This window comes from Sus scrofa, chromosome 7, assembly GCF_054392235.1.
Source record: "Sus scrofa isolate SSC_HxYL_T2T_F1_AM1 chromosome 7, Sscrofa_HxYL_maternal_Yorkshire_Landrace_v2.0, whole genome shotgun sequence".
NCBI lineage: Eukaryota > Metazoa > Chordata > Mammalia > Artiodactyla > Suidae > Sus > Sus scrofa.
This window is the reverse complement of record NC_139389.1, coordinates 50,900,602-50,924,715: the sequence shown is the minus strand read 5'-3', so window position 1 is coordinate 50,924,715 and position 24,114 is coordinate 50,900,602. Positions and strand designations below refer to the sequence as shown.

The window sequence follows — 24,114 nt, the reverse complement described above, 5'->3', positions numbered from 1 at the left end:
TGCCCTAAAAAGACCAAGAAAGAAAAGAAAAGAAACATTGTGGTCAGACCTATGAGGGCACCTGCAACAATGAAAGTCTAGTGCTGAGAAATTGGCAACAACCTGCCACACCTTCTCACCTATTAGTATAAAAGAAGCCTGAATTTGAACCTGGGTAAGATGGTTGTTTGGGACACTAGTCCACTAACTTCTTGGTCTGCTGCCTTTCCAAATGATGTTTCTGTTACTTTCCTCAACAACTGTCTCTCGATTTACTGGCCTGTCCTTCAGGGAATGGTATGGGCTTGGACTCAGTAACAAAAGGTAACACTAGAATCTATGACATCGAGTTGTTGAGGTAATTAAAGAGAGAGATCAATTTAGATGGAGATGACCTGCAACAATGCTTAGTACATGGAAAGCACAATACAAAAATGCTTATTTTGGACTAAAAATAAGTTAATATAAACCCTATGGTAATTAAACTGACTGCTTAAAGCCCAGTATAGCAAACATGTTAAAAGCATTTTAAGAGTGTAAGGCAGAGATGCTCAAGCCTTTTGGGAAAGACCACATTTGGTCTATGGAATGTGTATGTTCCAGGCAGCTTTCACCTTCTGAGATGGCCCCCACTCTATGAGTAAATTTATTTATTGGAGTTCCCATCATGGCTCAGCAGAAACCAATCTGACTAGCATCCATGAGGAGGCAGGTTTGATCCCTGGCCTTGCTCAGTGGGTTAAGGATCTGGTGTTGCCATGAGTTGTGGTGTAGGTCCCAGATGTGGCTCAGATCTGGCATTGCTGTGGCTGTGGTAAAGGCCAGTGGCTACAGCTCTGATTTGATCCCCTAGCCTGGGAATCTTCATATGTTTCAGGTGGAGCCTTAAAAATAAATAAACAAACAAATAAATTTACTTATACCTAAAAAAAAAAAAAAAAAGAGAGAGAGATGTAAGGCAGTCTTTGGCACCATAGTGGTTAGTCCCAGGAAGCTGTTAAAACTTGAATCTTTAAATAGCTGAAGAAGAGGGAGTTCCCTTTGTTGCTCAGGGATAACAAACACGTTATCCGTGAGGATGTGGGTTCGATCCTTGCCCTTGCTCTGTGAGTTAAGGATCCAGCGTCACTATAAGCTGTGGTGTAGGTCTCAGAGGTGGCTCAGATCTAGCATTGCTGTGGCTGTGGTGTAGGGTGGCAGCTGCAGCTCTGATTCAACCCCTCGCCTGGGAACTTCCATATGCCATGGGTATGGCCCTAAAAAGCAAAAAAAAAAAAAAAAAATTAATGAAGGAAAGTAAATAGTTGAAGAAGAAAGAAAATGCAGGAGAGGGTAAAGTCGGCCAAGGGGTAAAGAAAAGGGACTACATCCTATTTGTCATTCATTTATTGATTCATCAACTCAACATTCACTGTCTACTATGTGTTGGGGACCATACTGGGTTATTTTAGGACAACAGTCCTTCAGTGTGGTTCGCAAGGTCAAAACCACTCTCATAACAATAACCAAGATGTTAGCTACTTTTTTCCCTGCTGACATTTGTACTGATGGTGTAAGCAGGTCAAACTGTTGCTGTGTCCCATGGATCAAAGGCAGTGGTACCAAACTGTCTCTCTCTCTCTTGTTTTTTTGTTTGTTTGTTCGTTTTTTGTCTTTTTAGGGCCACACTGGTGGCATATGGAGGTTCCCAGGCTAGCAGTCTAATTGGAGCTGTTGCTGCCCGCCTACGCCAGAGCCACAGCAAAGCCAGATCCCAGCCATATCTGCGACCTACACCACAGCTCATAGCAATGCCGGATCCTTAACCCACTGAGCGAGGTCAGGGTTTGAACCTGCAACCTCATGGCCATTAGTCGAGATTGTGACTGGTGGGCCACGACTGGAACTCTAACATGACCATTTTTAACTCATCATTTCTTGTAATGCATTACGGTTGAAAAATCTCCCACCAAATATTTATAAGTGAGATTATCTGTGGTGATCAAGTTTAGATATGAAAGTTATGCTAGATTCATAAAATGAATTGGGAAATTCTCCATCTTTTTCTAAACCTTTGACTAGTTTAAATCATGCAGTTAAAAACAGCGAAGATTCCCTCTGGCCTTGCTGCCTTTTTTAGTGGTAGAGCTTTAATTACATTTCCTATGTATGGTGTGTTTCATCAATTAAAATTTCAATTTCTTTGGGGGCAAATATTCATTTTTTTATCCTAAATTTCCGGGAGGAGGACAAGATGGCGGAGGAGTAGGGGGACACGCTCGCCCTCTCCCACAAACACAACAAAAAAAGCACATCTACAGAAGAAATGACTCGCACAGAACAACAACCAATCGCTGGCAGAGGAACCTAAACTCCAATAACGGCAAGAAGTTCGTGACATTATTGGGCAGAACGGGAGAAAAGAGGAGAGTGAGAGAAGGTGAATCCGAGCGGGACGGGCGCTCCCGAAAGGGAACTGCGGAGGAGAAAGGGATCCCGCACCCTGGAAAGTCTCCTACCGGGGGAAAGATCAAACGAACCGGAGGAATCTCCAGATGCAGAGAAGAGTGTAGCAGTAAGTCGGAGTACGGAAAAACGATCAAGAACCCAACGGACCATCTGAACTACGGGCACAGTCACCAAAAATTGAGACGCCTGGGTGGGGGCTGGGCACCGAATCCTCGGCTCCAGAGGTTAGTCCCCGGGAAAGGGCCGGGGGACGCCTGGGTGGGGGCTGGGCACCGAGACCTCAGCTCTGAAGGTTGGTCCCCGAGAGGGGGCCGGGGGACGCCTGGGTTGGGGCTGGGCACCGAGACCTCGCCTCCGAAGGTTAGTCCCCAAGAAAGGGCCGGGGGGCGCCGCCTGGGTGGGGGCTGGGCACCGAGACCTCGGCTCCAGAGATTAGTCCCCGGGCTAGGGGGGCGGGGAAGAGCGGAAACTGCTTGGGAGGTCTCTAAACCATTTGACGGGGCAGAGACTGCCTGGGAGACTAGAAAACAAAGCTGTCGCAGAGGAAGGGAGCAATACTCTAGGGGCGGGGAAGTGGAAAGCCGCCTCAGAGGGAACCTGGGAGAAGAGCCTGGTCTGCGCCCGTGCTGGGGAGGGGAGAGAAGAAGGGGTGGGTCCCCATAGAATACCCCCCACGCCACAGCAAGCTTACAGGCCCGCTAGCTAGCAGAAAGCTGTGCTTCCCAGTGCATTCCCTCCCCCCACCCCCGCCACCCCCTACGCTCTCGCCGAACCTGGGGCTGCCTGCCATCCAGGAGGGCTGGCCTCAACAATTGCCTGAAGCCTACCACCGCAGGGGCTCTCCCTGCACAGGCCTGCTTGCCCTTTGGAGGGGCTACACTTCCACAGAGCAGCACCAAACACCACCAGCCCCCTAGAAAAGGCCTGCAGCCCAGAAAAGCTAGAACAAGCCTAGCCAGGCCGTGAATAGATCGACCTAATTCTCCGACGGTTTTTCTGAGACGGGCTCCCCCGGGGAGGAGCCTCTTGAGTCTCCAAGGGCCTTGCTACACGCCCAAGACCCCAGGGGGTGCTAAGACCTAGGGGACCAGCTGCATAGGACTGCCAGCTCCAGGCAGGACCCCCTGCAGCCCAGAAAAGCTGCAACAAGCCTGGCCGAATTGGGAAAAGATCTCAAACGGTCTTTCTGAGTCGGGCTGTCCTGGGGAGGAGCCTCTTGAGTCTCCAAGGGCCCTGCTACCCGCCCAAGACCCCAAGGGGTGCTGAGACCTAGTGGACCAGCTGCATAGGACTGCCAGCTCCAGGCAGGACCCCCTGCAGCCCAGAAAAGCTGCAACAAGCCTGGCGGAATCGGGAAAAGATCTCAGACGGTCTTTCTGAGTCGGGCTGTCCTGGGGAGGAGCCTCTTGAGCCTCCAAGGGCCCTGCTACCCGCCCAAGACCCCAGGGGGTGCTGAGACCTAGTGGACCAGCTGCATAGGACTGCCAGCTCCAGGCAGGACCCCCTGCAGCCCAGAAAAGCTGCAACAAGCCTGGCCGAATCGGGAAAAGATCTCAAACGGTCTTTCTGAATCGGGCTGCCCTGGGGAGGAGCCTCTTGAGTCTCCAAGGGCCCTGCTACCCACCCAAGACCCCAAGGGGTGCTGAGACCTAGTGGACCAGCTGCATAGGACTGCCAGCTCCAGGCAGGACCCCCTGCAGCCCAGAAAAGCTGCAACAAGCCTGGCGGAATCGGGAAAAGATCTCAGACGGTCTTTCTGAGTCGGGCTGTCCTGGGGAGGAGCCTCTTGAGCCTCCAAGGGCCCTGCTACCCGCCCAAGACCCCAGGGGGTGCTGAGACCTAGTGGACCAGCTGCATAGGACTGCCAGCTCCAGGCAGGACCCCCTGCAGCCCAGAAAAGCTGCAACAAGCCTGGCCGAATTGGGAAAAGATCTCAGACGGTCTTTCTGAGTCGGGCTGTTCTGGGGAGGAGCCTCTTGAGTCTCCAAAGGCCCTGCTACTCGCCCAAGACCCCAAGGGGTGCTGAGACCTAGTGGACCAGCTGCATAGGACTGCCAGCTCCAGGCAGGACCCCCTGCAGCCCAGAAAAGCTGCAACAAGCCTGGCGGAATCGGGAAAAGATCTCAGACGGTCTTTCTGAATCGGGCTGCCCTGGGGAGGAACCTCTTGAGTCTCCAAGGGCCCTGCTACCCGCCCAAGACCCCAGGGGGTGCTGAGAACCAAGTGAAATCTGCTACCATCGTGGGGTGGACCTCCCAGTCCTGTCTGCCCTCAGGAAGTCCTCCTTTGCTTCAAAGAAACACTGTTAGTCCCATCAACACTCCAGAAAAGCCACACTGCCTCAAAAAAAGATTGACCAACAACGACAGCCCTCAGGAAATATTCCACGGCAGTGACAAGGCAAACACTACCCGATAACGGAGAGTACAACTCCCTCAGGAGAAAGAAGACAACAAGCAAGATGAAGAAGCTGAGAAACCACCCCCAGTCAAACCAACAGGAGAACTCACCTAAAACAGTCAACAATGAAACTGATCTCTGCAGTCTGACAGACCTGGAGTTCAAAAGAGAAATAGTGAAAATACTGAAGGAATTAAGAGAAGATATGAACAGCAATGCAGATACCCTCAGAAAGGAGCTAGAAAATATAAGGAGGAGCCAAGAAAAACTAGAACATTCATTTGCAGAGATGCAAACTGAACTAGGGGCAGTAAAAACCAGAATGAATAATGCAGAAGAACGAATCAGTGATATGGAAGATAGAATAATGGAAATCACTCAATCTGGTCAACAGACAGAAAACCGAATCAAAAAACTGGAAAGCAATATAAGAGACCTATGGGATAATATAAAACGAGCCAATCTACGCATAATAGGAATTCCAGAAGAAGTAGAAAAAGATAAGGGAATGGAAAATATATTTGAAGAAATTATCGCTGGAAACTTCCCAAATCTAAAGGATACTGGATTCAAGATACAAGAAGCACAGAGGGCCCCAAACAAACTGAACCCAAACAGACCCACACCAAGACACATCATAATAAAAATGGCAAAAGTTAGTGATAAAGAGAGGATCCTAAAGGCAGCAAGAGAAAAACAGAATGTTACCTACAAGGGAACCCCCATAAGAATATCAGCTGATTTCTCTACAGAAACACTACAGGCCAGGAGGGAATGGCAAGAGATATTTAAAGTGCTCAAAGGAAAAAATATGCAACCTAGAATACTTTATCCAGCAAGAATATCATTTAAAATAGAAGGGGAAATAAAAATTTTTCCCAACAAACAAAAACTTAAAGAATACAGCAACACAAAACCCAGGTTAAAGGAAATATTGAAAGGGCTTCTCTAAACCAAAAGAAAGGAAGGAAAGGGAAGAAAAAAGAAAAGAAAAAAAAAAAAAAAGAAGAAGAAGAAGAGGAAGAACTAGGACAGAGGAAGATACAATCAGAGAGCAGTCATTCAAATAAGCCAGCATACAGATTTAATCATGAACATGCTTCAAACAAAATAAAATTAAAAAGAAAAAAATAAAAGAGTCATCAAAACCATAAAATGTGGGCAAGGGATGTTAGGAGGTAAATAATCCTTTTTGTTTGTATGTATGTCTCTCTTCTTAATTTTAATATAATAATGAAGTGTTTGAACTTACAGGACCATCAGGCTAAAACACACAATTATGGGAAGGGGTTAGCATACTTAAAAAACAGGGCAACCACAAGCCAAAACCAAATATTGCATTTGCAAAAAATGAAAAAAAAATACACTCAAGCAGATAATAACAGGAGACCATCCAACCAAAAAAAAAAAAAAAAAGAAAGGAAGAATGGAGAACCATAGAATCAACTGGAACACGAGGATCAAATGGCAATAAATAATCATCTATCAATTATCACCTTAAATGTCAATGGACTGAATGCCCCAATCAAAAGACACAGAATGGCTGAGTGGATAAAACGGCAAAAACCTTCAATATGCTGCCTACAAGAAACTCACCTTAGGACAAAAGATACATATAGATTGAAAGTGAAAGGCTGGGGAAAAGTATTTCATGCCAATAGACATGACAGAAAAGCAGGAGTTGCAACGCTCATATCAGACAAAATAGACTTTAAAACAAAAGACATAAAGAAAGACAAAGAAGGACACTATTTAATGATTAAGGGATCCATCCAAGGAGAGGATGTTACTATCATCAACATATATGCCCCAAACATAGGAGCACCCAGATACATACAACAAATATTAACAGACATAAAGGGAGATATTGATGAGAATACAATCATAGTAGGAGACCTAAATACCCCCCTCACATCAATGGACAGATCCTCTAGACAGAAAACCAATAAAGCAACAGAGATCCTAAAGGAAACAATAGAAAAGTTAGACTTAATTGATATCTTCAGGACACTACATCCAAAAAAATCAGAATACACATTCTTCTCAAATGCTCATGGAACATTCTCAAGAATCGACCACATATTGGGACATAAAGCGAATCTCAATAAATTTAGGAGCATAGAAATTATCTCAAGTATCTTCTCTGACCACAATGCCATGAAATTAGAAATCAACCATGGGAAAAGGAAAGAGAAAAAACCTACTCCATGGAGACTAAACAACATGCTACTAAAAAACCAATGGGTCAATGAGGAAATCAAGAAGGAAATTAAAAACTATCTTGAAACAAATGATAATGAAGACACAACCTCTCAAAATCTATGGGATGCTGCGAAAGCAGTGCTCAGAGGGAAATTTATAGCAATACAGGCCTTTCTCAAAAAAGAAGAAAGATCCCAAATTGACAACTTAACCCTCCACCTAAATGAATTAGAAAAAGAAGAACAAAGAAGTCCTAAAGTCAGCAGAAGGAAGGAAATTGTAAAGATCAAAGAAGAAATCAATAAAATAGAGACTCAAAAAACAATAGAGAAAATTAATAAAACCAAGAGCTGGTTCTTTGAAAAGGTGAACAAAATTGATAAACCCCTGGCCAGACTCACTAAAAAGAGGAGAGAAAGAACCCAAATCACCAAAATTATAAATGAAAAAGGAGAAATCACAACGGATACAGCAGAAATACAAAAAACCATAAGAGAATACTATGAACAACTATATGGCAATAAGTTTGACAATCTGGAAGAAATGGACAATTTTCTAGAATCTTACAGCCTGCCAAAACTGAATCAAGCAGAAACAGACCAACTGAACAGACCAATCACCAGAAATGAAATTGAAGAGGTCATAAAATCACTCCCTACAAATAAAAGCCCAGGACCAGATGGCTTCACAGGTGAATTCTATCAAACATATAAAGAGGAATTGGTGCCCATCCTCCTTAAACTCTTTCAAAAGGTTGAAGAAGAAGGAATACTCCCAAAGACATTCTATGAGGCCACCATCACCCTCATTCCAAAACCAGGCAGAGATACCACCAAAAAAGAAAACTATCGCCCAATATCATTGATGAATATAGATGCAAAAATTCTCAACAAAATCTTAGCCAACCGAATCCAACAACATATCAAAAAAATTATACACCATGACCAGGTTGGGTTCATCCCAGGTTCACAAGGATGGTTCAACATACGCAAATCAATCAACATCATACACCACATTAACAAAAAAAAGGTCAAAAATCATATGATCATCTCAATAGATGCAGAAAAAGCATTTGACAAAGTTCAACATCCATTCATGATCAAGACCCTCGCCAAAGTGGGTATAGAGGGAACATTCCTGAATATAATCAAAGCCATTTATGATAAACCCACAGCAAATATAATCCTCAATGGGGAAAAACTGAAAGCCTTCTCACTCAAATCTGGAACAAGACAGGGATGCCCACTCTCACCACTGCTCTTCAACATCGTTTTGGAAGTCTTAGCCACAGCAATTAGACAAACAAAAGAAATCAAAGGCATCCATATAGGAAGAGAAGAGATCAAACTGTCACTGTATGCAGATGACATGATTCTATACCTAGAAAACCCTAAGGACTCAACCCCAAAACTCCTTGAACTGATTAATAAATTCAGCAAAGTGGCAGGATATAAGATTAACATTCAGAAGTCAGTTGCATTTCTGTATACCAGCAATGAAGCATTAGAAAAGGAATACAAAAATACGATACCTTTTAAAATTGTACCTCACAAAATCAAATACCTCGGAATACACCTAACCAAAGAGGTAAAGGACCTATATGCCGAGAACTATAAAACCTTAATCAAAGAAATCAAAGAAGATGTAAAAAAATGGAAAGATATTCCATGTTCCTGGATTGGAAAAATCAATATTGTGAAAATGGCCATCCTACCCAAAGCAATCTACAGATTCAATGCAATCCCTATCAAATTACCCATGACATTTTTCACAGAACTAGAACAAACAATCCAAACATTTATATGGAACCACAAAAGACCGAGAATCGCCAAAGCAATCCTGAGAAACAAAAACCAAGCAGGAGGCATCACTCTCCCAGACTTCAAGAAATACTACAAAGCCACAGTCATCAAAACAGTGTGGTACTGGTATCAAAACAGACAGACAGACCAATGGAACAGAATAGAGAATCTGGAAATTAACCCTGACACCTATGGTCAATTAATCTTTGACAAGGGAGGCAAGAACATCAAATGGGAAAAGGAAAGTCTATTCAGCAAGTATTGCTGGGAAACCTGGACAGCTGTATGCAAAGCAATGAAACTAGAACACACCCTCACACCATGCACAAAAATAAACTCCAAATGGCTGAAAGACTTAAATATACGACAGGACACCATCAAACTCCTAGAAGAAAACATAGGCAAAACACTCTCTGACATCAACATCATGAATATTTTCTCAGGTCAGTCTCCCAAAGCAATAGAAATTAGAGCAAAAATAAACCCATGGGACCTCATCAAACTGAAAAGCTTTTGCACAGCAAAGGAAACCCAAAAGAAAACAAAAAGACAACTTACAGAATGGGAGAAAATAGTTTCAAATGATGCAACTGACAAGGGCTTAATCTCTAGAATATACAAGCAACTTATACAACTCAACAGCAAAAAAACCAATCAATCAATGGAAAAATGGGCAAAAGACCTGAATAGACATTTCTCCAAGGAAGATATACAGATGGCCAACAAACACATGAAAAAATGTTCAACATCGCTGATTATAAGAGAAATGCAAATCAAAACTACCATGAGATACCACCTCACACCAGTCAGAATGGCCATCATTAATAAATCCACAAATAACAAGTGCTGGAGGGGCTGTGGAGAAAAGGGAACCCTCCTGCACTGTTGGTGGGAATGTAAACTGGTACAGCCACTATGGAGAACAGTTTGGAGATACCTTAGAAATCTATACATAGAACTTCCATATGACCCTGCAATCCCACTCTTGGGCATCTATCCGGACAAAGCTCTACTTAAAAGAGACACATGCACCCGCATGTTCATTGCAGCACTATTCACAATAGCCAGGACATGGAAACAATCCAAATGTCCATCGACAGAGGATTGGATTCGGAAGATGTGGTATATATACACGATGGAATACTACTCAGCCATAAAAAAGGATGACATCATGCCATTTGCAGCAACATGGATGGAACTAGAGAATCTCATACTGAGTGAAATGAGCCAGAAAGACAAAGACAAATACCATATGACATCACTTATAACTGGAATCTAATATCCAGCACAAATGAACATCTCCTCAGAAAAGAAAATCAATCATGGACTTGGAGAAGAGACTTGTGGTTGCCTGATGGGAGGGGGAGGGAGTGGGAGGGATCGGGAGCTTGGGCTTATCAGACACAACTTAGAATAGATTTACAAGGAGATCCCGCTGAATAGCATTGAGAACTATGTCTAGATACTCATGTTGCAACAGAAGAAATGGTGGGGGAAAAACTGTAATTGTAATGTATACATGTAAGGATAACCTGACCCCCTTGCTGTACAGTGGGAAAATAAAATTAAAAAAAAAAAAAAAAAAAAAAAATAAAAGTCTGCATTTAAATACAATCAGAGAAAAAAAAAAAAAATAAAAAATAAATTTCCATAAGTTAACAAAAGCGTGTCTTGGTGTTATATATCTTGTCAATCCTGGGAGGGATTTCTATTTGCAAAATCGAGCTTTTATTTCACATTTTTTTTTAGATACACCTCAACACATGCATCTATTAAGATGCTCGCGTCTTGTGCCTGAACACTCACATTTGAACGGTGTCAGTTATTTTCTGACTGGCGCAGAGAAGAGCATAGTAGCAATAGCTCTAATTCAGTGCATCATGTAAAACACTCTCTTGAAATTCCCATCGTGGCTCAGCAGTTAATGAACCCAACCAGGATCCATGGATGCAGCTTCGATCCCTGGCCTCACCCAGCGGTTTAAGGACCTGGCATTGTCGTGAGCCGTGGTGTAGGTCGAAGACGTGACTCCAATGCTGCATTGCTGTGGTGTAGGTGGGCGGCTGTCTCCTATTCGACCCCTAGCCTGGGAACCTCCATATGCCACAGGTATGGCCTGAAAAAGCAAAAAAGTTAAAAAAATTTTTTTAAAAATAAAACACCATCTCATCCAAACTGTTGTCTTTTCTGGGAGCCCCTTGCTTTTCAGCCTTCAGGTCAGTAGAGCTTACAGTGAGTGCGGCTTCTCTGTCTGTCCCTGCCATTCTGCTGTGTGGATTTGGGTCTGAGATGATCAGGTGGACATTTTAGAGAATCTGCATCTGGAATGTTTAAGTTAGTCAGACTTCAGGCTGTCCTCATTTTGTTTCAACATCTCAAAGCATTTGGGAGGCATTTTTTTTTATTATAAATTGTGATTGTTTCCTTATTTGAGGGGGATGTTTTTATCTTAGATCTCTTTTTCCAGCTACCAAGTCGATATTTATATCTTTTTTTTTTTCTTTCTTTTTTTGCTCTTTAGGGCCACACCTGGGACATATGGAAGCTCCCAGGCTAGGGGTCGAATCGGACCTGCAGGTGCCGGCCTCCATCACAGCCACAGCAACATGGGATCCAACCTACACCACAGCTCATGGCAATGCCGGATCCTTAACCCACTGAGCAAGACCAGGGATGGAACCCATATCTTCATGGATGCTAGTCAGGTTCGTAACCCACTGAGCCACAATGGGAACTCCCTTCATTCTATTTATTGTTTTTAGTCCGTTTCAAGGGAGAGGATAGGATTAAAAATGTCAAAACTCTGTTATACCAGGTTATATTTGCATTCTGTTTAGTTAGCCTTTAATAATATTTCTAAAAATACACGATACTGCAAAATGTTAACAAGTGATTTCCCTCAAAGAATTGTTAGTGTACTTAAAATATAGTTTTAATCATTTTATTTACACACTTTCCTAGGAAGTGAAATGTGGCTAATGAAAAAACTTATAGCCTGATAGGAAAGAATAACACCCAACTGCAAAATGAAAACCATAACAGCTTCTTCGATAGAAAAAATTACTGGATCTATACAAAAAGTATTGATACCTATTTCTAACTTGATTTTCATTATATACAAGCATGGTCACAATAAAAGCGTTAGTGGCAAAGGTAAAAGCAGTAATGGTTAGGATTTGGAAAAATTTTTCACACCCCAACACAGTCTAGTCTCTTCAACCTTGACTGGCAGGTAACAAAGTCAAATAGACCCACTAGAGTTATTTGGTTTAATTTATGCCCAGTATTCATAAAGGTCAATCAACCGCAAGTAGAAATTTTTATAATTTGTAATTTTTTTTTAACTTAAATGACTTGTCGCATTTTCCATATTGCGTCATGATGGTGTCTTATTCCTTCTCTATGATGCAAACCTCCTAGATTTCTAGAGATCCTGGAATCATGTATGTGGCGTACCTTTTCAGCAAGAGGTCACGGGCCTTGAAGCCTTCTGGACTCGACGTTAAGGAGCCCCTCTCTCATCCACAGCTTTCTTCCACGGGTTCAGTTATCCACCGTCAATTGCGGCCCAAAAATATTAAAAAACAAACAAACAAAAACTTCCAGAAATGAACAATGCATAACCTTATAAACAGTTCATGTCCTTTCAAGGAGCATGATGAAATCCTCTTCTGGACAGGAGCTACCCCTTTGTCCAGTGTATCCGGGCCTTCCCTCTGTGAGAAGACTCACAATCCCAGGGCTCATGTTAATTAACTCTTGTTTTACTTCATGATGGTCCCAAAGTCCCCAGAGTAGTGATGCTGGAAGTTCAGATATGCCAACGGAATCCATTAAGGGCTTCCTTTAAGTGAAAAGGTAAAAGCTATGGACAGTAAGAAAAAAACCATATGCTGAGGTTGCTAGATCTACAGTAAGGAAGAATTTTCTATCCAAGGAATTATAAGGAAAACAAGCTAGCTTTGCTGCTGCACCTCGGACTGCAAAAGTTAGGGCCGAGGTGTGTGTGCTTTTAGTTAAGATGGAAAAGACATCACATTTTCACATTTGTAAGATTTTTCAGAGATCACCTTCCCATAACCTTTTTTTTTTTTTGTCTTTTTAGGGCAGCACCTGCGGCATAGGGAGGTTCCCAGGCTAGGGGTCTAATCAGAGCTGGAGCCACCGGCCTACACCACAGCCACAGCAATGCCAGATCTGAGCCGCATCTACGACCTACACCGCAGCTCACAGCAACGCTGGATCCTCAACCCACCAAGTGAGGCCAGGGATAGAACCTGTAGCCTCATGATTCCTAGTTGGATTTGCTTCTGCTGCGCCACGACAGGAACTCCCCACATAACTTTTATTAGAGTATATTGTTGTAACTGTTCTAGTTTATTAGTAGCTGTTCATCTCCCATTGTGCCTAATGTATAAGTTAAATTTTATCAGAGGTATGTATGTATCGGAGAAAACAGTGTATGAAAGGTTCACTGCTGTCCGGGCTCCAGGCATCCATGCGGGTCCTGGAACACACCCCATCCCCGTGTATGTGAGGAGGATGCTGTTCTTATTTTTCGTATTTACCAGGACTTTCAGCTGTGAATTCACAAACCCAAGATGATTATAAGCAAGTTTATGCTTATGGAACCAAGAAATGAACGGGCTGTTGGGGCTCAGGAATGACTGCCATCAGTTTTAAAATCCTTCTGGATTTTCTTTACATTCTATTTTATTCTTTCAAATCAGCTTTTTCCAGATGACAGAAAAATGTAAATGTGGGGAGCTTCCATGCTCAGACTAGTTTTGGTTTCCAATATTTAAAATCTGTCTCTCACTCAGTAATTCAATTTGGGCAAAGTACGCTCAGCTCCATTTTTAATATAACACAAATGAAGAGAATACCTCCCAAGAAAGGGATGCTATATTAAGTCAAAGGGAGAGGACACACCATGTCTTTCTCTTAATCTCACCTGCCTAATTTACACAATACGCATTACTGCAAGATGCTTCAAAGAATAGACCAGCAGCCTCCGTTTTTTAAAAAAACCTACTCTTTGGCAAGCACTCCATAAGGTTCTTCATGTAAACTATTTCAGATTCTCTCAATAATCCTGTGAGGCAGGATTGTCTCACAGTTCCAGGTAAAAGAAAAGACTCAAGGTTCAGAAAGTTTCACACAGGTCTAGAACTTTTAATGTTTTCATTTTACTATTTACATTGTTTCTTTTCTTTGGAAAACTCAGTCATATAAAATAGTTTTCATCATACTCTGCAATAAGCATATGCTGAAGTTAATGAAAAATCATCAATAAAGATGGACACAACTGGCAATACTATTCTTTATTAATTTTTCTCTTTGAGGGAGAAGCATGCTTTTTTACAGCACCTGTAAACAAGTCAGTGAAGTATACTGTTTTTAATTCCCCATAAATATATATTATTATTTTTTGGAATGTTAGAATATCACAATACCAACTGCATTACACAATAGTTACTGAAGGCAAGTCAGGCTATAACAAGGGTAAAATTTTATGGCTAAAAATATTCATAGCAGCAACTTTTAAAAGATGATTTTATTAAATCAAGTCATTCATTGCACTTGGTCATTTTATTGCTACAGCAAAACAAGGCCATTAAATGTTAACACTTCTCATTTCTGATTTGAACTGATTGTCTCGTCTCATTCTGTTCATACATTTCCAAGCATCAATGCAAAGCATAAAATGTTTACCAACACATCCAGAGAGCACTTGGGTTTTTTCCTGTGATCAGAGTAAGAAGCATAAAAAGAGAATCCTCTGTTACACCAGGCCCATTTTCTCTTCCTATCTTCAGATGTAGATTTTGTAAAGAGGTAACAGCTTTATAGTATGACCAAGCTTAGTGGTCACACACGTGCGCACACACACAATACTCCTAATATTGAAACGAAGTTAGGAAAATTAGTAATATTTTGTGTTTCAAAGAATAGCAAACCTGAATAACACATTCACTAACAATGTGGCAATGACAGATGCCATGCTGCTTACCTCTGGTCGGTCATTTATACTCATTCATTAAAATAAGAGAAAAGATTTACCCCCAAGTAAAAGCTACTGTTATTACATACCATTTTGTGACATGAGCTTCATAAACAGGAATTAATAAAATTCCCATATCAAGAGCAAATACGTAAATTGCTAGATTAAAGGAACCATTTTTCCCTTTGAGTTTGTTTGGTTTTCTTTAATTTGGTCAATGGCAGGAAATAGAGATAAAGTACTTTACTTTTCAATTCTGACTGAAGAGAACACAAGCAAACACCTTAAATGTCTTTCAGTATTCATGACCCTCTTGATTTTATGCATTGGTGTGAAAATGACCCACATAAACTTTAAGGTGGCCTGAAATCTGCTGGAACCTTCCCCTACCCCATTATTAGGGTGGAGAGGGGTCACCTGGTAAGATTTTCCAATCATAAAGCTGGAGAATGATTTCTAGGATACACTGTTTTTATTTTTACCTAAGGACTTTCATATTAAAAGAAGATCTAATTTATTTCAAAAGGAAATCATTCATTTGACAAGTATTTTAAAACTTTAGAAGAGGAATAAACAACTTTGTTCAATAGTGACCTCATCCGAAGAGCCCAAGTATTTTAAAGAGCTAAATATACAGATTCAATGCCCAATCAGCTTTCCCCAAAAGCACGAATTTAAGTTGTGAATTTAACAGTAAGTAATTATGTATTGGAGTTTCCATTATTTTCTATTTCACCTTTATTTGAAACAATATGACAAACTTTCATTAACACCAGATTTCAGTATAAGATTAAACCGTAAAGGAAAAATATTGGTTTGGTGGTTTAAAATAACACAAAATGGAAGCATGATAGCTGGTACCCCAAATCTGAAAGTCATTTGTAATGAAGCTTAAAATCTATTTTTTTTTTGCAGATAAAAAATCATATTTCTTTAACATAAACCCACATATTTGAGACATATTACCTGTAGATAACATTTGAAAACATTCAAGTGTTCCTAAGTGACTCTGAAGAAACTGCTCTTCCGAATATGGCCAAATATATTTGGTTTTAAATAAGCTGTAATATTACATTTTATTATATACTAAACACTCTTTATAAAGTTGGTACCTAAATGACAGCCAAAATATCTCCACCAGTTAGTCTATCAGGTAAATTACACAATGTAAAACCTGAGTATTTACAGTGATAACTTGTCAAAGTATGAAACCATATACTGAAGTTCTGAAAGTACTGGAGTTTTGTTTTTCTAACATTACCATTATTAAAATCAAAAGGAGGGGCATAAAGAATTAAATCACAAGACCATGAGATGAGTAATATTTTTGAGCCTGTAAAATAAGCAGAGAAGTACAGCATTAAGGCTGGTGTTTGCATATTCTATGTGCTGTAGTTTCTAGGCACAAGTTAAGGGTTAAATTGACATTTTTTTAGTTTCTTAAACCTAATGAATCTAAAATAGAGCTCACATCTTCCCCAATATATTTAACAATCCAATACATTTAAACTAAATTTCTTTTATGAATCCTACAGTGCAAGCAATATAAAATATTTCAAAAGTTGAAGGAATTATTTTGATTATTTCAGCTGCAGAAGTTATTTTCTTTCATTAGTTATTACTGTATGCATGGGTGAGTAATCTGGTTTGTAGCTAGGAAACTCCTATCTCATCACCCAAAGTATAAACAGCACTGCAAACAAACAGGCACAACAGTGTAATCCTGGGTAAGAAGCTAAACATAAAAAATATATACATACAAAGTTTATATCCCTTATGTATTAGGGGAAAAGTAGTGACTACCGCTACTATAAAGCTAACCTGTCCCTCTCAAATAGTATATTTTACAGATTATTTGTAAAGATATCACCATATTTATAGTATAGATCTCTTTAAAAATAATACTACAAGTTCAATAAAAAAAAAAACAACTATTGTGAACTTTTTTCCTTTATACAGATTCAGTAGTATTTTCAAGCAAACTAAACAAAAAGTTTGCAATCCCAGCACATAAGAAATAAGGCCTCTTTTTTTCATATTGGCAAAACAAAATATATATAAAAAATTTACCCTCCCCTACATTTTTCTACAGCTATAATAGTTCATATACTCATATTTCTTTATCATGACATCAGTATTCGTTATTTTTAGGTAACAAGTCAGTTGAAGTTCATAGTGTTGCTTCTGAATCCCTGGAGCACTGAGAACACTTCAAGACAGGACTGCTTTTTTCAGCTTCTCTACTTCCACCTAAAATACGAAACATAAATTGAGCAACAGTAAAACATCTTTACTTTAGTAGAGTTTATTTATCTTATCCTCCGTCATGAAGTTCTGATATTTTCGAGCCTCCAGATTTTGATTTCCATTTAAAAATCTCATCTCCAATGGTGTAATAAATACAAAAAAAAGTTCAACAGAAGAAAACCTCACAATGCAAGTTCCTAGATGGCAGGTGATAACAACACCTAAAAAGCAACTACATTTGTCTCAGCCAGAACAGTGCTAAATAATGTGAGCATTTGAAAGATCTGTAAGAAAATCAGCCCTGCAAAGAACAGAGAGTATCCCTGAAACCAAATTAAGAAACATACACATACTTGTAACTAAACAATGGGGGCAGTACAGAAAAATGTGGTTTGTTTATTTTAAAAAAGGACCTAAACAGTTTAGTTCTATGTTTTTCACTTACTGCTTATGAAATATTAGTATGTCACTTGGTCTCAATTTCCTCAACTGTAAATAGTATGTATGTTCTAGATTAAGTTGCCTTTAAAGCTCAGACGTACATATAAAATCCAGTCAGTGTGTTAGAAATATTTCCACTGTTAGGCAGATCTTCACTTAACGAAAACTCACAATTTAAGAAACTTAAGGAGAAAATCAGAAAAAGTCATTACATTTTCACAGTAACTATGGGGAGTTATTTAATTTTGACATATTACAAATAACTAAGTTGAGAGGCTCAAAGAGATTCAATACCATACTAGTTAGTGGTTCGATGCCAGCAAGTGGCTCAGAACTTATACCAGTTAAAGTCCAAGGCTCCAAAGGGCACAGGTTTTATATACTCTTCCCAATTAAAAATTTTTTTTGATCATTTTGACCTTTCATTTCACATGGAAACATGGAGACCTTATCTTCTCCGACAGCGTCATCCTCCCCTCTCCCCAGCCAGGTACACAAACGGTACATGTTATGGTTAACTTCCGACAAACAGTAAATTATTAAATGATAAGCATTTTGCCCCCATCAAAAAGTGTAATTTCAATAAGCTCACAATCTCCTAAGGGACCCTAATCATTCAATACTGGCTTGCTAATAATTCCAGGATATTTCCTGATATTATTCTTCGACCAACATGATTATTAACTGAATGTGTTAACAGCACCAGATGGGAACAAGTCTCCATCTTCAGCCTGGATTGAGACCAAAACACCTTCACTCATCAGCCTGATGTGCTACTATCATCTCTATGCCAAAGATACACTAACCACTGTACCAATTTTAATGCACAAGGATTCACAGGAAACATAAAGGAAAAAACACAGTAGAAGAGGAAGTGGGGGAAGCAAGGAGAGAATAACCTTGCATGCAGTCAGCAATACTCCTTACTGACGATACTAGTCCCATAAATTTAGCAATCAGGCAAATACGTGCATTGCTGGAGTTTTTCTTCTAGTATCTGATGTTCACTGTTCATCATTAGTCCTTTTTATCACTCCTCAAGTATAACTTATCACTATATAATGTTAACGTTAGAATAGTTCAGAGCACTACTTTTAACTGGGGGGAAATAAAATTTCTCCTTTAAATATATGGATCTTAAAACTCTAATGCCTTACTTATTAAGTATGCTTTTGTAAATATAAGGGTCAAACTTATCCTTTTTAAAAAAAAAAAAAATTACAGGAGTTCCTGTTGTGGCTCAGCAGTTAACAAACCCGACCAGCATCCATGAGGATGCAGGTTCAATCCCCGGCCTCATTCAGTGGGTTAAGGATCTGGCGTTGCCATGAGCTGTGGTGTAGGTTACAGATGTGGCGTAGGCCAGCAGCTACTGCTCCGATTCAACCCCTAGCCTGGGAACCTCCATATGACATGGGTGTGGCTCTAAAGAGACAAAAAGAATCGATTTCCCATCGTGGCTCAGTGGTTAACAAATCCGACTAGGAACCACGGGGTTGCCGGTTCAATCTCTGGCCTCGCTCAGTGGGTTGAGGATCCGGTGTTGCCATGAGCTGTGGTGTAGGTCACAGACAAGGCTCAGATCTAGCGTTGCTGTGGCTCTGGGGTAGGCTGGCCGCTACAGCTCCAATTCAACCCCTAGCCTGAGAACCTCCACATGTTGCGGAGCGGCCCTAGAAAAGGCAAAAAGACAGAAAAAAAAAAAAAAAAAAAAAAGAGAGACAAAAAGACTGAAAAAAATAATTAATAAAGCAAAAAAATTATAATATAGGTCAGTCATTGAGAGGCTAAGTAACAGCTGATTTTGCTGGGAAAATCAAATTAAATTTCTTCAAAAAAGAAACAAATAGTTCATTTGACTCTTGATTTTTATATTAAATCATATATACAAATTTAACATTAGTTCCTCTTACTAATAACCTTTTTACCTTATTTTCATATGTATAAAAAATAAGGAATGAAAGTCAAAAAACATTATTAAAAATTTTCAATTTCTATCATGTTTCTCACTGGGAATTTATATTTAACATGTTTAGAAGATACATTTCTAACATATATCTTCTAACATTTATTAGTTTGGCAAAACTTTATTAGCAATCCAATATGTATATAGCACTGTGCTAGGAGCTATGGGTAAATATGAAACAGAAGATGGGCAAAATAAGTACACAATGTGAATGAAACAGAAGATGGGCAAAATAAGTACACAATGTGAACGGTGATAAGAGCAATTATTACATATTTATCTCTTACAAAACTAAGCAAAACGCATTTGGAATAAGAAAAAGTGCTTTTAATCAGAAGACGGCCAACTCCATGAATGTGATTGTTTGATCCAAGCCTTGCAAGAACTTGAACATGAGAAGATGGGACAAAAGAAAAATCCAGGAGTTCCCGTCGTGGCTGGTTCCCCAGTGGTTAACGAATCCAACTAGGAACCATGAGGTTGCGGGTTCAATCCCTGCCTTTGCTCAGTGGGTTAAGGATCCAGCGTTGCCGTGAGCTGTGGTGTGGGTCACAGATGTGGCTCGGATCCCATGCTGCTGTGGCTCTGGGGTAGGCTGGCGGCTACAGCTCCGATTCGACCCCTAGCCTGGGAACCTCCATATGCCGCGGGAGTAGCCCAAGAAATAGCAAAAAGACAAAAAGAAAAATCCTTAAAATACAATAAAAGTAAAAATTCAGACAAATTAAGGGACAACTGAAGATCAGCAAGTGAGGAAAGAAAGATAAACTAAAACAAGGCAGGACATAAAAGACCTCATGTGCCAAGTCAAAAAGCTTGAACTTTATTCAGCAAGTAATAGAAAGTTCTCGAAAATACTGAGCAAGGAAAGATTAACAATGAGAAAAACAAGCTAGGCAGAAGATAAAGAGCTTAAGAAAAGGACAAAAATAGTGGGAATAAAGAGGTAAAGTTTGGGAGGAAAGCTAATACACCTGAATGTGAGTGGAGCTAGAAGAGAATGGACTCCCACATCCGAGTAACCAGAAGGGCAACAAACATCAAAGGAAACAGAAAATCAGAATCAGAAAAGAAGGTGCTACATGTGACAGAGGGCATGCTAAGTCTAGTTCACAGTGGAACACCAGGGAGACTAAGAGCTGGAAAGAGGAAAGGGACTGGAAAAAGAAGAACTCAATTTCAGTGGAAGATGTACCAGCATGCTAATCACGATAGATACTCTGTACGCGCAGATGAGCAAAGAGTGGATGCCGAGAGAGAGAAGGGCGCAGCAAGGTCAGCAATGAAAGAACATCTCATCTCGGTTAGGAGAGATGGAGAAATCTGAGACAGAAGAATGCAGGGTCACATAAACCAAGACACACTCCAAAACGGTGGTGAGGATAAAAATGTGAAGAAGGCTGTAGAAACTGAAAAGCCTTGAGAGTTGCCAATAATAAACTCAAAGAGGTTAAGGATTAAATTAAAAGTGAAGAATTAGTGACTGCAAGTGTAAGTTTTGTTTGTTTGTTCTGTGACAGACGAACCCCAAATGAAAAGAGAAAATAACAGGTCAAGAGGGCAGCTAGAGCTAAAAGGAGGCTTTTTATTTTTCAAGTAAGAGGAGAAATGGAGTATTTTCATTGCAAGAAGGGAGAATGCCGATAAAGGTTACATGTCGGCTATAAGAGTAAAAGTGGAGTTTTGATAATTTACCAAATACCTTCACATATCGTCTCAACAATGAAAGCTAAATGAGAAAAGTGACTTCCTCAAGTTCAAACAGTGTAACTAATCCCTAAGAGCCAAGGCTCTGAAGTCTGGCTGCTTCTGCTTCACTGCTGACTTAATCATTATTCTAAACCCTAGTTTTCTGACACTTAAAATAGGAATAATCCACATTAAATTGTTAGGCTGTCCAATGAGACAATGTTCAGAAACTGCTAAGCTAGTTTAGAACTGAAAGTTACGAGGGAATGCCAGAAAAGGGTCTCAAGATTTTTAATGGAAAATCTCATATTCTCTGTTTCTATTGCTAACACAAGAAATAGGATAAAAAGAATGAGGCAAGGTAAAAACAGAGGGGAGTATGAAATAAACACATGAGAAGAGCCTCTTAAAAAAGGCAAGAAACACTTTCTCTGAGATGTGCAGAAAAAAACACAAATGAAGACCAAAATCAGTGAGGATGAAAGAAAAGTAAGGAAGGTAAAGAAAATATGTGAAATTGTCCAAATTGTCCATCGTCAGCAGAGTGAAGATGACGACACTACACTTATAAAGTAAACTCAATTCAGTGAGAAACCAAAGTCAGCACTCTACAGCCATCCCATTACCACCACCACCACCACCACCACCCCAAGGTAGAAAAAGAAGAAACAAAAACTGTGAAGAAAAGAGAACTGCAGCTCAAGAAAGAAGCAGTATTGAGGGCAAGACATCTAGACACCTGAAGGAGGCAAGAACCATGTGTATCACTCATGGACACTCTGTGCCGCATGCACCGCCTGTGAGTTAGCACTGCAAAAACATCTGTGGAATGAATGACCCGGAATGTGACAGGGAGTCAACAAGAGATTAATTAAATGGCTGCCAAGCAGTAGGGAGTGTCCGACTGAAGTAGGATAGCATAATCTTAGCAGAACCAATCGCCAGTTGGGCTGGGAAAAAACATGTCTAGTCTATGCTGACTGTAAGCAATGCTGGAAAAAATGAAATTACCTCTAGATTACTTCTCATTGCCTTCTCTTCTTCTAAATCTTTTCGTAGTTTTTCCAGTTCTTTCCTAAAAACAAAGTATTTATTACTGTTAAGTCTTTCAATTAAGAAATATATCTGACTAAAGTTAATAGGATCTCTGTTGCCTAATAATCCCAGAACATAGGGAAAAGTGTTTAGAGGAAATAACCATGCTGACTGAGGAAAAATTCAAATTCTCTAGTTGAAATGATTTAACATCACAGTTAAAAACTCAGCAAAACCATGGCAAACCTATCTGAGACAAAGAAATTTTTTTTTTTTACTTTTTTTTTTTTTTTTTCCTTTTTTATTTTTTATTTTGTCTTTTTGCCATTTTCTTGGGCCGCTCTCGCGGCATATGGAAGTTCCCAGGCTAGGGGTCCAATCAGAGCTATAGCCACTGGCCTACAGCAGAGCCACAGCAACGCGGGATCTGAGCCGCGTCTGCAACCTACACCACAGCTCACGGCAACGTGGGATCATTAACCCACTGAGCAAAGGCAGGGACTGAACCCGCAACCTCATGGTTCTTAGTCGGATTTGTTAACAACTGCACCACGACGGGAACTCGGATAAAGAAATTTTTAAGTTTCACAGATTATTTTCCATATTCAGTTATCATGCATTTCTCAGGCAGGACACACTTACAGCCCAAATATTGGCAAAATGAATGTCAAATATGGGGCAAATTATAGTTTTTAATGGAAAAACCCAGATTTTACATTCTTCTTTCTCTACTTTCTTAAATATTACATTAAAATCTAAAAACCAAAACAATAAACAAAATTTAACCAACTGTCCCTCTTCTGTAATTGATGTTTTCATCTACCTGTGTTCCCTTCCCAATTTTTTTTTTTGTTTTGTTTTGTTTTGCCTTTTCTAGGGCTGCTCCTGCAGCATGTGGAGGTTCCCAGGCTAGGGGTCTAATCAGAGCTGTAGCCGCCGGCCTACACCACAGCCACAGGAATTCGGGATCCAAGCCTTGTCTGCGACCTATACCACAGCTCACAGCAACGCCGAATCCTTAACCCACTGAGTGAGGCCAGGGATCAAAACCGCAACCTCATGGTTCCTAGTCGGATTCCTTAACCACTGAGCCACGGGAACTCCATCCCTTCTTTTTATATAGTCATTTCCACTCCACAGCTATATGTATATATATATTCTATATTGTGTCTTTTCACAAGGTATTTTAAAATACTTCCATGCTGCTAAAATTTTCATATTTCTGATAACCGTTGTTTGGTATTCAAATATTCAGGTTTTCTGTTTACTTAGTTGGTTTCTTGGGGGCAGACAGGGAATGAGAGGAATGGGAATCAAGCTAACATCATGAATACACTGGTGTACCAAATTTCTAACAAAAAGTATGGCCATTTTCATTGTCTTGATACATACTAGGAAAATTGTCTTCAAGAGTATTATAGAAATAATAGCTTGAGAAACTCATGAAGAAACAATACATAAGAAAGGAAGGTAGTTCTAAATTATACAGTTTCAAAACTGTTCTGTGGTTTTAATGATTAGAAAATTCTTTATATTGGAAGTAAATTTTGTTTTCTACTGACTATAATTTTAAAAAATAATATTTAAATCAAATTTGTCTAGAGCTTATTTTGATATGTGATATAAAATATGCTTCTAAGCTAATAAACTTTATAATTCCATAAGGTAATCACTAAATTAAATAATGCTTCCTTTTTCCAAGTTTCTGAGTTTATTATACATTTAATTTATACCTAAATTAGGATGTATTCCTAGACTATTTATCCTGCTCTACTTATCTGTATTTATAATAGCTAAATTTTCTCAGTAGTATACCTTGGAGGAGACTTGGTGGGTCATATGGTAACATGGTATTTAACTTTCTGAGTAACTGCCACGATATTTTCCAGAGTGTCTGCACC

At 40.0% G+C, this 24,114-nt stretch overlaps 1 protein-coding gene across 2 annotated transcripts in view; it reads right to left on the bottom strand.

Moving 5' to 3' along the window:
* Positions 1 to 13,985: 13,985 nt before the first annotated feature.
* CD2AP (CD2 associated protein) overlaps positions 13,986 to 24,114 on the bottom strand; it is a 113,590-nt gene continuing 103,461 nt past the window's right edge. Inside the window, exons 17-18 of one of the 2 annotated variants that reach the window (XM_021098031.2) lie at positions 22,190 to 22,253; positions 13,986 to 17,085 (exon numbers count right to left, since the gene is read on the bottom strand). In XM_021098031.2, the coding sequence (XP_020953690.1) occupies positions 17,047 to 17,085; positions 22,190 to 22,253 (103 nt within the window). In that variant the 3' untranslated portion in view covers positions 13,986 to 17,046. The remainder of the gene's footprint in view (positions 17,086 to 22,189; positions 22,254 to 24,114) is intronic. The other variant, NM_001317083.1, reaches the window with a different exon arrangement.